The 12352-nt window shown below is 42.2% G+C and overlaps 2 protein-coding genes across 5 annotated transcripts in view; one reads left to right on the forward strand and one right to left on the reverse strand.

Annotated features, from left to right (window-relative positions):
* Positions 1-12352, reverse strand: part of LOC111250607 (5-hydroxytryptamine receptor 1-like) — a 287617-nt gene that overhangs the window by 65764 nt on the left and 209501 nt on the right. The window lies entirely within an intron of this gene.
* On the forward strand, positions 4865-10792 carry LOC111250608 (uncharacterized). 3 transcript variants are annotated; one of them, XM_022806013.2, is made up of 3 exons: positions 4865-5010; positions 9359-9869; positions 10166-10792. In XM_022806013.2, the coding sequence occupies exons 1-3, from the start codon at positions 5002-5004 to the stop codon at positions 10276-10278; spliced, it is 633 nt and encodes a 210-aa protein (XP_022661748.1). In that variant the 5' UTR covers positions 4865-5001; the 3' UTR covers positions 10279-10792. The 3 variants fall into 3 exon arrangements, with proteins under 3 accessions (XP_022661748.1, XP_022661746.1, XP_022661749.1); XM_022806011.2 differs by lacking the exon at positions 4865-5010 and adding an exon at positions 6340-6819; XM_022806014.2 differs by lacking the exon at positions 4865-5010 and adding an exon at positions 9220-9243.

Genomic DNA, 12352 nt, shown 5'->3' on the forward strand with positions numbered 1-12352 from the left:
CTCATGAGACTACGGTGTTACCAGGAAAACAATAGAAGGCCAATGATAAAAATAGCGTAGATTCAGTTTTTCGTAGTATTATTACTATAAGATGCATATTAAGAAAATATTTCAACTTTGGCTTAACACTGTCAAAACGTTTTTGTTTATATATATACACCATGTATGTCTTACCTTCAATCAGTTACCAAGTTTGTTGACTCCTTAACATGATTGTAAACAATAACGTATTCATTTTTTTTTAAGAAACAAGATCTATCGGCCGTCTTTGCATACGGTGGTGACCGCTCTAACAGAAACTGGTAGGCGTGCCCGATTGTCGAGCTAGACGTTTCACGTGAATAAAAATACACGAACTATGCTTGCCTGTAATGCAATGATAACAGCTGCTACCACTATCGAAATCTGATTCATAGACAATTGATAAATATGAGTAAATGTACGAATTATATCCGATCTGCTGGCAACGCTTGCCGTGGCAGTGGATAAACCTGGGTCTTTGATGTTTTTCTAAAGACGAGGAAAGTATATTATCAGATAGCTATCCGCATAGACTTTTCCGTTAGCTGGCAGTAATTTGGCAACGGTCAATCTGAAAAGTTGAATGAAGGCAATTCTTAGAGAGTGATTCATGCGACTTCATCTACTTCACATTTATTAATACGCTAGCTGCAGTAATAATTATGACGGCGATTACGTTATACTATAACGCCTTAAACACCGAAATCACATGGTCGTCGGCGTGGTCCACGTTCTAGTTGTTGAAGGACATTGATTTTATATGAGGAGGAGGTTGCCACCGGCTGGTCTTAGTTGTTTTCCAAATCAAAATAGTCAATTTATTTTGTTTTTGCCGGAGATTTCGTTCGTCGTGTAAATCGTTGGCAGTCATTGCCGTCACTGACAGTGGAGATTTCTTGAACACGAAGAAGTTTTGGGCGGACCTCTTCGGGTGTAGTGGGTACTGACTACCGCGTAATGCACTGTACAAGATATTTACCAATGCAAATGTGATGACCTGCACACTTAAAAAAAATGTTGCACTATCGAGCCATTGTTAAACTTATAATTTAGTCTCCGTAGATGCTTAGGTTGCTATAAGTGCAATTTGCATACGTGTATGCAGTTGTCGCACGACGTCATAAATAAATAGATTGTTTGAAAGGTGAAACGGTTGCAGGTGGCCTCCGTAAGTTTATGCTTGATCTCAATATTTTTTTAGTTTTGGACTTCGATTTGACTCATACGAAACGCTACCGCTACGCGGATGACTCTGTGAATATGCATATATTGTATATCCATATATATATATATATATATATATATATATATATTCATGCCCTTATGCTTGTGATAAGAGGCTTACACGAATGAAAAGCAGTGTTCCAAATATGGGTAAAAATCTCCACATATTATCTCTCAATCTGTACTTCTAAGCGTCGGTCTTAACGCTACTGTCGTTTTTATTTAAGCCCAATAAAAAAACAAGTTATTTGGATATAAATAAGAAAATAAATAGTTGTTACACTAACTAATAATTGCAATTTAGAAGGCTAGCGAATTTGTTACAGTTGGTTGTGTTGCAGAAATGAATACAAAATGTGCAAAGTTGAAAAGCATTCACGTCTGTTTTTTAAGCGCAAGTTACTATAATTCCCAAAAAAAGTGCCTGGAATTTCGTCTGCTTAACTTATACAGTTATTTGATTTTAAATATTGATCATATCTGTCCCAATCTCTGTCTGTGTACTGGTCTATACCTATTACTGAATGCTATATTTCGTGATAAATAAAATCTGCCGCCCTTGTGCCCAAAATTTTTCTTTGTAGGCTGCTACCCGGCATCTAGTTGTCGATTGTCTTACCGGCCGGCCGGCCGGCCGGCAATGTGACGTAATGGCTTCTTTCTTCTGTTCTAAGCGGCGTCTCCTTGCTTTAGACAATAGGAGCCAAGCTACAATCAAATTTCTGTTCCTGTCGATACGAATTATATAATACTGTTATATAATAACATTAATAATTGTTAACCAAGGAACGCTCTGTCTAGCATTAAAGTAGAATCACAGTATTGAAACAGTTTCAACATGTTTGATTTGTTTTGGAATGTATTATTTGAATACGTTTACTTTGAATATTCTGATTTCAGATACTAATTCGGATTTCAGATTTCAGATACGAAGCTGGCGGTGCTTATGGAAAAGATTATATATACAAACTTAGCCACTCAAGGAAATATTTATATTTTGCAAACATGTTCTTTCATCGTAGAATTAGTTATCGTCAGTCTCTGAGCAAGAGAAATAGCGTAAACTCCAATAACGATTCTAGATGTGTATTGATACAATTAAAGAACACTACAAATGCCCGCGGGCTAAATTGAGAATCGTAGAAGCTAACCTAACAATGTATAATGCGCAATGTCGTACAATTTTATATATACTTACTTTGATTCCCTTACGATAATTTATGTGTGTAATATATTGCTTTATTGTCATTTAAATCTTAAAGGTATCTATTCCCAAATATAGCTGCAATGTTTTATAAAATTAAAGACAAAAGGGGCGGATATACGCTTTTACCAGAATTTTATAAGTTAAATAAGCTTGTTCTTCAGAGATACATTCTATTATATATGATGAAATTGGCTATAATTGGTCATCATCCATTTATTTCTGTCTCTCTCTCTCTCTCTCTCTCTCTCTCTCTAATTTCCAATGAAAAACGTGACTAAATAGAAAGCAACTGCCAAACGTACAAAAAAGTACACTATACGCTATTATGACGCCACTCTGTACAACATGGTACACCTTGATGCTACGGTGAAATTATCAACGGTATAATTCTCTGGTCTTATTGCAAGAATTGGCCGATAAACAGTGTCTCTACTGTAGTCAACTATATAAGAGCAAAGTCTATAATCGCATGAGCAGATCGCACTATCTAGCTCATAATATTATCAGAAAAAGAAGACATCATACGTAAGTGATGAACGCCTGTCGTCTCTGATCACCAGAACGGTGATAATACGATGACCCAGCAACAAGATTTATATCAGTTGTGAGAACGTTTATTACCACTCCCCTGTACAATCAGCGGCATACTCTAGCGGTTACCCTAGCGCCTGCAGATTAATAAAAAATAGCAGAAAACAGAAGATCAGCACCGACCATTGCTGGTAGTGGTGACTGAAATAATGTTAACACCGCAACAGCTACTTCACAGTTGAATTGAAATACGTGGACGTGATTATTTTTATAGCGTCACACAGCGCCATCGGCGTACCATCTCACAACAGATATCGTCTAGTATCTACGTATTGTGACAAAAACGTTGCTTTACCGTTTCTGTTATCGCTACTGCCGCCATGATTGTAGCCAGCACTCCGTCGCCTTGCCTGTCTGCACGCCTTTGTGCACACTGATACAGCCGCCCGTTCTCTCTCTCTCTCTCTCTCTCTCTCTCTCTCTCTCCGCTCGCTCGCTCCAATCTCGTTGGCCCTCTCGCTTCCTCCCGTACTTTCTTCGACGATTGTTTCCAGTGCTGGATGATGGTGTTGCCACATGGGGCAATTACGAGGCCGGTTCTCGATCGGGCCAACGAAGCCCAGGTCGAGCGACATAATAACTGGTATAGAGTTATTCAACTACTAAATAATCGTAATTAGCGTCTTTGCAGAAGTTGGGGTAGCACCGGGAACGGCTTCTGCCGCGGTTGGCCAACTCGACAACCATTTAGCAATATCGTAGGCAATAATACAGTAACGTGATGACGAAGATAACGAGGGGAAAGATAGTGCCGAAGCTAATGTAATCGTTTTGATGATGACGACAATAAGAGCAAATATAGCAATGATGGTATGTCTGTACAACAGAAACTGTCCAAATAGCAATAACCGGAATGGATTACACATTGATTATGCTGTACCAACATAGCCCTAATGACACAAACAAGATGCATTCGTCTTAACCTATTTCTGGTTTCGACCTGATTACTGTGTAGAATGCCTATTTTGAACTGGTATAAAAGCTCAAAAATGCCACCACTGTCGCAAATGGTAACCGTTTGTCACCCCATCGAACCGACAGCTGTACCGCCTATTGTTAGTAATAAAGTATCTTAGCGAAACTCGGAAGATACCACGCGATCGGCCCTAGCACTACTTGAACTGACTTCCTTTAAGGGGATTTTTGTTATTATTACTACGATTATTACTCGATAACCTATGATCAAACAAGATGGATGCATTTCTGAACTTTGTGAAAGATTCCAACTAGATCGCCGCTACGTGTACCTTCAACATGTGGCAGTATGTCGCAAACAGCAGTGCAGTACTCGTATTATAAGATGCCCATTACACCTATTAGCGTAATATATTACAGCAATGCGGACTCCAGGGGCGTAACCCAGCAACTACGACCCGACATGGGCTATAGCGATAATATTATGAATATTCTGACATTGAATGTCACATTATCACTTCACGTCTCCAGGGTCGTGCACAACCCGGCTAGTTTGCTGGTGAAGGCAGCATACATTGTATAGGAACCAGCGTCGTTCAATTAGACGCTTTGAACTTCTATCTTATGCAGTGTCTAACCCTACGGCTGCAACGTGGTATCTGCGTGACTGTGAAAGCGACGTTCTTGCGGTTTGCCGTTGATGTGTGTGTCAATATAAGACTAGTAGCGCTCTGAAGTGGTGCCTTTTTTCAAGCGTCCACTGCTAACTCCGCTACCCCAACAATCCCTTGTTAATTTATGGCGCACATTGCGACCCTCCACTGGTCGTATCGGCGACCGCTGCTGTCGTTACTGCGTCCACTGGCCGCCATTAGGGCAAAGGGAAGGGCTCTTGCCTCACGCTTCGTCTTCGCCTCTGCTGCAAAGGACCAGCCTTTCGGGGTGAGGTGGTGTACGATCCCCGGCTGTCGCCATAAACGGCATGACTCCACCGCATTTAAAAGAAGGGTCCCTAATGTCCAACAGACTAATTTTTGTTCACCATGTTCAAGGTAGGTCGGTCGATAAGAGTTAGCAGTGAGAAAAGTCTAACAGAACGAAGTCTGCCCCGCGCCCTATGTAGTTACGCTTTTCTGCGTGTGCCTGTGTACGATATACGAGCCAGATATACTAGTCATTTGTACTGAATATTAAATAGCTGTATATTTAATTCTTTGTTGGTTAGTACACCTGTGCTACTACTGTGAGCTGGCAAGGTTCAGCACGACAATTCTACTGAATCGTACACGTGACAGCTTAGTAGGTAACGTATTTGCCTGCTAATCTTTAGGGGCATGTTGTGGTCTAGGTTCGAACCCGGACATAGACCGACTTTGGTTCGTGCTGAAAACTAGCCGTGTAATAAAATGCCTAGCAACGCTACCGGGCTTAAAATACGAAACACAGAGGTCCATTGAATTAGCGTAATTTATCGTTTAATGGTTTAGCAGTCGATGAGGTAGTATGAGGTAATATGAGTCTCTGAACGACATATCGTGTCTCTACCTATTGAGCGCTCTGCTTAGAAGAATTAGTTCGTACATGTGAATCGTATATTCGTACGAATAACCCGGTCGTTCTCATTGGGAACGCTTCGGAAAAAACAAGCCAACCTTAAGATCCTCTTGTACCCCTGTGTTCGAATAACTTCAGATGTGCCGCAATAGAACTTCCTGTAACGCACGTGTGATTATGTAATTGCCTAGGAATTGATTAATTAGCTACAAGTTTAGGACATACTTCCCGTTATCCGAAACATTGTATCAACGACATTTGGTGCCGCCATTGGCATTCCGGTTGATCTCTCGAGGACAGCATAGACGATATGGTGAAGTGATTCAAGCTTTGATTATCGAGCACGTTCACGTTTGGCCTATTTACATAGATAGGATGCAGTAAGTTAGCTTTTGTGTCTTTGTGTATGCATTTCTGAGTGCTTCTATCAGCTTCTACTGTGGAAAATGTATCGACGCAAGCCGTTTACTGTAGCCATGTTTCGTGCAACAGAAGTACTCCAATTTGGCCTAACGTTATCCCTAGGCTGAGTTTAGTCGGCGATCGGCAGCTTTCAGTTTGAAGTTGGCTAACTGATTGTCGCGCTTAATTAGGCACACATTTGTTTTGTTTGTGCTCGGTTCTTTTAACCAAGGTATAATAGGCCTCAGTTATCCTATTATCTCCTTAGCACAGTCTAGTTAGCAGTCAAACGAGACGGTCGAAGCGAATACTAAACCTATTTCTTATCTACATAGATATCCACATAGATAAGAAATAGGTTTAGTATTCGCTCTCGTGATGAAGTAAGTCGAATTGCCTTTGTCCGAAAGCGAGATAAGAGTTCCTTTTTCATACTATCGCTTATAATACATAATTGATAATATTCAATTGTCAGTCAAAAATTCAGTATTACACGCTTGATCTATGTGCGTCCTACTGGTTGGTCGGCTCAATATCCTTCTGCGATCGTCAGCACAACGCGACCAAGAATAGAACGAGCTAAATCGTATTTGCTTAAAGCCACCTAATCGTCTTGTATATCATATCAGCCACACGAGTTTTATAAAGCTCTTATTGTGGTATTACAATCGATAAACTTCATCTCATTGACCGCCTGCCGATCTATTTCAATGCCGTCAGAATAACGAATACCATCTTTCGGTGTACTTCTTCCTCTTTGTCAAAACGTTTCTTATCGCTCCTCTGTACCGTTTCGTCCTATTGCCGGACTTCCGGCCTGTACAAATAAATCCGTATGCAACTCCAGCAACAAAAAGAACCGATACATGTCTTCGAACTTCATCCATTGGAATGAGAGGACCCAAGTGAGCCTTTTTATCCTTTAGTCCCAAGTTTATGTTGGTCAAATGGTTTTAAGTGGCCGATAATATAATCGATTTAAAAAAAGTAATTTATATTGGCTTTAGTTCAAAAAAGCGGTCATACCTTAAGTAATTAAGTTTTCGAAAGCAGAGAAGAAGATAAGCTTGATGGCTGTGTCAAATCGTTTGACTTCGTTTGATGAATACCTATGATACTTAAATGTCTTTAAACTTTAAAAAAACTTTAAAGATCTGCTTGGAAGGCAATAGTCGGTAGAGATACGAAGGCAGAAGGACTTAGTAATAGGAGTCGAAGTATTGAAATCATTAGTAAATTACATTCCGACCCAGCTATCATCTTAGCTTCTCGTCGCGTTAATTAGGTTCGATATCATTTAGCAGATCCCTTAATGCGGAACGCGCGATGAGCAGTATATCCCTGTTTCTACTCGCTTGAATCTTGGTTTTCATGTAAAAATGAGTTTTGGCTTCCTGTTCGGTCTACGATATGTTCTAGTTGTCTCTATCCATAATGGTTGCATTATATAGACATCGCGTGAGTATCGTAGCTCACGGCGACTGCCGTAGCGGTTGGAGCAACAGAGACGCTGCCGGAAAATGCCTGTAATGCGAGAGAAATAAGGAGATCGTGCGGTCGTTGCCTAATGGCCGTTTAGATACATTTGCCTATACATGTATCGCGCTGGATGATATGCATAGGGCGACCTTTGCGATGGACACATACTATCGAGCTCCGTGCACATACGCGCGTAATTACCACAAAGGCTATAAATATGCAGGGCATACGCCTACAGATCAATACTTCGATGCGCATACACCACACGCCACCATTTGTTAGAACAAAGAAGCAAACAAAAGCTTAGCGCGGAACGTAGCCAATGAAAAAAGCACGCGACGCAACAATCCTTCTTAGAAGGAAGCGTTTAAAATTTAGTTTAGGTTGGCTGACGCGTATGTGGTATATGTGAGAAACGTTATAGTCGGATAACGTCGGTGGCAAAGTCAGTAAAACTGGCGGAGAGAAGCATGCTTTGAGTGTACTTTAATTGCTTTTGCTATTTCTACAGCGAAACGTATTAGCAACGTACCAGTGAGGAACTAGAGCTGCCGATCCGTCACTGGCAGTAATCCTGCTCCCCTGGCCGTCGTATTATGCCGAAAAGGCCTCTAGAAAAGATAAAAGAAACGTACCAGTGCATGGTCACATTGCATACATTGGCCGAGTACTCGATCCATTCCAGTACGCGTTCAATGCATATGCTTTATTGCGCGAGATCATGATATTTTTAGGCTGTAGGGCTACAGGGAACAAAGAGAGCCATGCAAGGCAGGAACCGATTGTTGGTGCCCGTCGGCTGCGTCCCTTGTTAGCTGGCGTCCTAGTGGAAAAATGCCACCGCAGGAACTAGCAGTGGAGAGCAAGCAAGTGTCTATATGCACAGGCCTACCTTTCCATATGCATCATCTGTTCTGCATTTACGCTGCATATGGGGCGTAACTAGGCTAAACAGGTCGTCACATCGGCAAAGGCGGACATAGACGACGGCATAAATAAAATCCATCGGAAAGTGTTATTTGAGCCTTCGGCGTTCACGTCGCACAGTAGCGGGCAGCGCAACTGCTGTCAATTGTCGTCTGCCAACGTGTTCACAGCAGGCCTGTAGAAGAAGATGACAGGGTCGGACCTACCGAGCTCTCGGCTTATGAGCCTGTCGCTAGTACCTGGTTAAGCTAGAATCAATCATTAGCTTTCTTGAGTTCGTTGTTAACGGCAATCAGCGGGGCGGCTGGAGCTATCGAGCGTCCATATTGGAAATAAAAACAAAAGGAACGTATCGTTTCCCTGATAAAGCCATTTTCTTTAGCAGTACAGGACTAGAGCTACGCCATAGAAGAAGCGATCGCTTTTTCATAATACGAGCCAATTCTCACGTAATGATAAAGCAATATTTACTAGGGTATGACAGACAGAATTAGTATTCTATCTATGCGACCAACGATTCGAAGCGCCTGTTGGAAAGGTGCTTATATAATTCATTGTTGGAAAATGCCATTGTTGCAAGACTGCAACGAAATCGATCTTTGGGTTCTTCAAGTCCCTGTAATGGCGCATCGATCACGTATTTGCTCTTGAGGAACAAGTACGAAGAAGTGAGAACTTTAGAACCAAGCAAGGAGATTCAGGTTCAAAGCTAGACGTAATATTCTTGATTTTGTGCTGGTAGCCAGACGTCTGATTATAGATGTTTTTTTGCAATAGCTTTTGATTAAGCGCAAACACGTTATGTAGTAAAATCCGGTAGCGAGATGAACTACAGGTGCACATCACCGCGCGCCACTGAAGCTCAAACGGAACTGGATTGCAAGGACAATCAGCGCGGCTTGGTTATAGTATAAATGAAAAAAGTATGAATCATTTTAGGATTTCAGATCTGTAACTTTACTATAAATTGTCGTGTGCTTCCGTGCAGCCCAGTACATCAAATAATAATTAACCGCTGTTCAATTTGTCTTCTTGCAGTCAGTTGTACTTGTCAGCCTAGCCGCCGCTGCCTGTGGCCAATATGCAGGTCATCAGGGCGTACCTCAGTACGGTGCCCCCCAACAAGCAGTTCCGCCTGGCCCGCTGTTCCAGTTCTCTAACTCGGTGAACCACGCTCACCAGCCACAGTCTTCGGCTAGAGCTCCAGCCGGTTTCGGTGCACCTCCGGCTCCATCATACGCCGCTCCGCAACCACAGGCCGTCAGCTATAGACCGCCACCACCACCTGCGGCGGCCGCTCCAGCGGCGGGAGGACACCCGCTGCCCAACCTCGCTCAGCTTGGAGCCCACAATCCCGCTGCCGGCGCTGGATTTGCTAATCTGGGCCAGGTCGCCCAGCAAAACCCCGCCTTCAGGATCCCCGTCCCCCAGGGCTACGAACAACCCGCTTCTGGTGCGCACGGAGGATTTCCTATTGGCCCTGCTCCGGGCGCTAATTCGTACCGCGCTCCTCCCCAGTATGCTGCTCCTCAGTATGCTGCTCCCCAAGGTTTGTAAAATGCACTCAAATATAGAAATAATAACTGGTACTTCTATTTTTGAAAATATCCCTAGAACTAGTGATAATAACCCCTTTCCGTGGTCATGTAAACTGTATAAGGTTAATGTATCGTTGGCTAGACTTGATCTTCCCCAGTTTTTTCAAGCAGAAATTAGAGAGCTTTATAAATAAGTATGGTTTTCATTTAAGATCTTGTCCGTTTGGCACGTAGTGTAAATTCTGACGGTCATCCATTGTTCCGTGTTCATTTACCTTATTTTCCGTACTCTACGCTGCTTTTCAAGGCGCTCCAGCCGGCAACCCGTACGGGGGACCCTTCTCGTACTCCAGCTCGGTGAGCCACTCTGCCCCGCAGCAGGCCGCTGCCACACCCGCAGCTACCGGTGCTCGCTATTGAAAAAGACCGGTCTTAAAATCCTCAGCAAACATCAACATGGACAATGAGATAGCTCGTCTATAGACAGACATATCGATGTAGCAATGTACGTTGTATGTCGTAGCTGACTCCAGAAGCACCTATGTACAGGCACAGTCAAAGCAAGAGGTGCTGATCTACGGCTATTTAATGTCCTTTATGCTGTTGTGCCATGATGCCAAAGATACTCTGTGTCACCTCTTTCCTCACACTCCCTGATTTTCGCTTTTGTTATATAATCCGTCTCGCTTCTGTAGTTGCAGTCCCAATGCATCTAGTTCGTTAGTTTCCCTCCATACCGAAAATTGCCTAAAACGCCAACACTTGTAGCTTGAATCTTTCCCATTCCGAACCACGTTTACCACGAATTGTCGTTGTCTTCTCCCCGCAACTTCTCGCAACCGGTAAGTTTGTAGCAGTGTAATACATAATAAATAGACAATCACCAATAAATGTAGACGCTAATATGATGATAATAATAAATTGAGGAAAATTACCTTCCACTGTTTTCCATGGTTCTGCTTCTAAAGAAAGAACCTCTTAGGGCGTTATATTGCCAATAGTTTCTTCTGCAGCACAAAATAGAGAGCAGTTTCAGAACTTGGGCTCCACAAGAAAGAGTCGAATCGCTACGGACGCCGCTTTAACCCTGCCCTTCTAAGCATCCATTCCCACCTATGCTGTATGTCTATGGCATATGTCATATGAAGTTATGAACTTGATTACTAGAAAAAAAGTTTGATGGAAAGTCCCAATTTTCCAACTAATATACAGTTCTGCCATAAATAAATACACTTAATGTTAAACTGTTTAAGGCGATCTCTGTCAGTCTATTTCTCCCTTCTGTGGCGACTTCTACGCATCACTTCCATATAGCTATATCAATCGAAGATGTCCCAGTTTGTTCTCCAAAGATGTGACCGTCCAGCTTGTATGGGGAGCACATGTAGAATATAAGCATAACAACATTATGACAATCAACGGATACTGATAAGTCACCAAGTTACCAATCAAGTCGCGCGCAAAAAGTAGACTGTCCAAGACTTCCTAATATTTATCTAAATAAAAGTTTATACAAAGGATCACAGTTTCAAAACTACTGACCTTTTACAAAACAGTGCAAATATACGTTTACATTACGAAAAAGTAGTTACAAATATAGGGACGGTGGATTCTCTGGGACGCCAACTTCAAGGAACGATGGCGGATACCTTTAGAAAAGTATGCAGATGCTTCTGCAAGTACTAATTAAAGGTCACCTCTATATACTGTTTAGCTATATGAAACAATATCGTATAAAATTTTCGGATATTTTTGCACAGATCATTACCGATAATTTTTTTATTTTATTTTTACCGATACTTTAGTTTATTCATTTGTTTCACTAATGAGCAGTTGTTATAAAAAGCTTGGGTCAACGGCTAACTTTCCGTAACACCATCGTCGATTAACAGCCGATTCTACCACATGGTAATCAGTGCGAGCGCGCAGCCCGGCTGAATGGAGCTAGGGTGAAAGTAGGCCACTATTTTTCTCAGATTTAAACGAGATAACTGGGCGTTGCCTATCGCTAGGCTGATGATTCCTGTGCAATTAAGCCCGTAATATGCGTGTGTGCATGAAACTCATTAATTTGCGTACGTTATTATCAGCTAAGCTCGTATCCTTTCCGATTTTAATGTAGATGCACACCACGCCGCATCATCCGTCGTTAGTATCCTATGAATTTCACTAATATTTCAGATCAAAGTGCTATTTCAGATCAAAGTGCTCTAGGATATGTTCCGAGTATGTGGGCGCCGGCTTGACAGCGACGTCACATCATGCCCAAGGACGTTTCCTTTTACCAGCAACCGTATCGTATCAAGGCTATGGATTAACGGCACCACTGAGTGGTGAGCAGTTCAACGCCGTCTATTAATCTGATTGCTACAAACCTAGTGAAATATTGTTAGCTTGTAGAATCAACAGATGTGCGAAGACCGTCTGCGCTCGTAGCCTTTAATAGCCTCTCGATGGTCGTGCTTTTGGTACCATGTGAGCGTGTTCGTTTAAA

Source organism: Varroa destructor, unplaced genomic scaffold, assembly GCF_002443255.2.
Source record: "Varroa destructor unplaced genomic scaffold, Vdes_3.0 BEIS01000005.1, whole genome shotgun sequence".
In the NCBI taxonomy this organism is placed as follows: domain Eukaryota; kingdom Metazoa; phylum Arthropoda; class Arachnida; order Mesostigmata; family Varroidae; genus Varroa; species Varroa destructor.

What these genes read in the sequence shown, in the direction of transcription:
- LOC111250608 (XM_022806011.2), top strand. Translation starts at nt 6,781, where the DNA reads ATGTCTTCGAACTTCATCCATTGGAATGAGAGGACCCAA. An exon ending in ATTGGAATGAGAGGACCCAA is followed by an intron (nt 6,820 to 9,358) that starts GTGAGCCTTTTT and finishes GTCTTCTTGCAG; the next exon opens with TCAGTTGTACTTGTCAGCCT. An exon ending in TCAGTATGCTGCTCCCCAAG is followed by an intron (nt 9,870 to 10,165) that starts GTTTGTAAAATG and finishes CTGCTTTTCAAG; the next exon opens with GCGCTCCAGCCGGCAACCCG.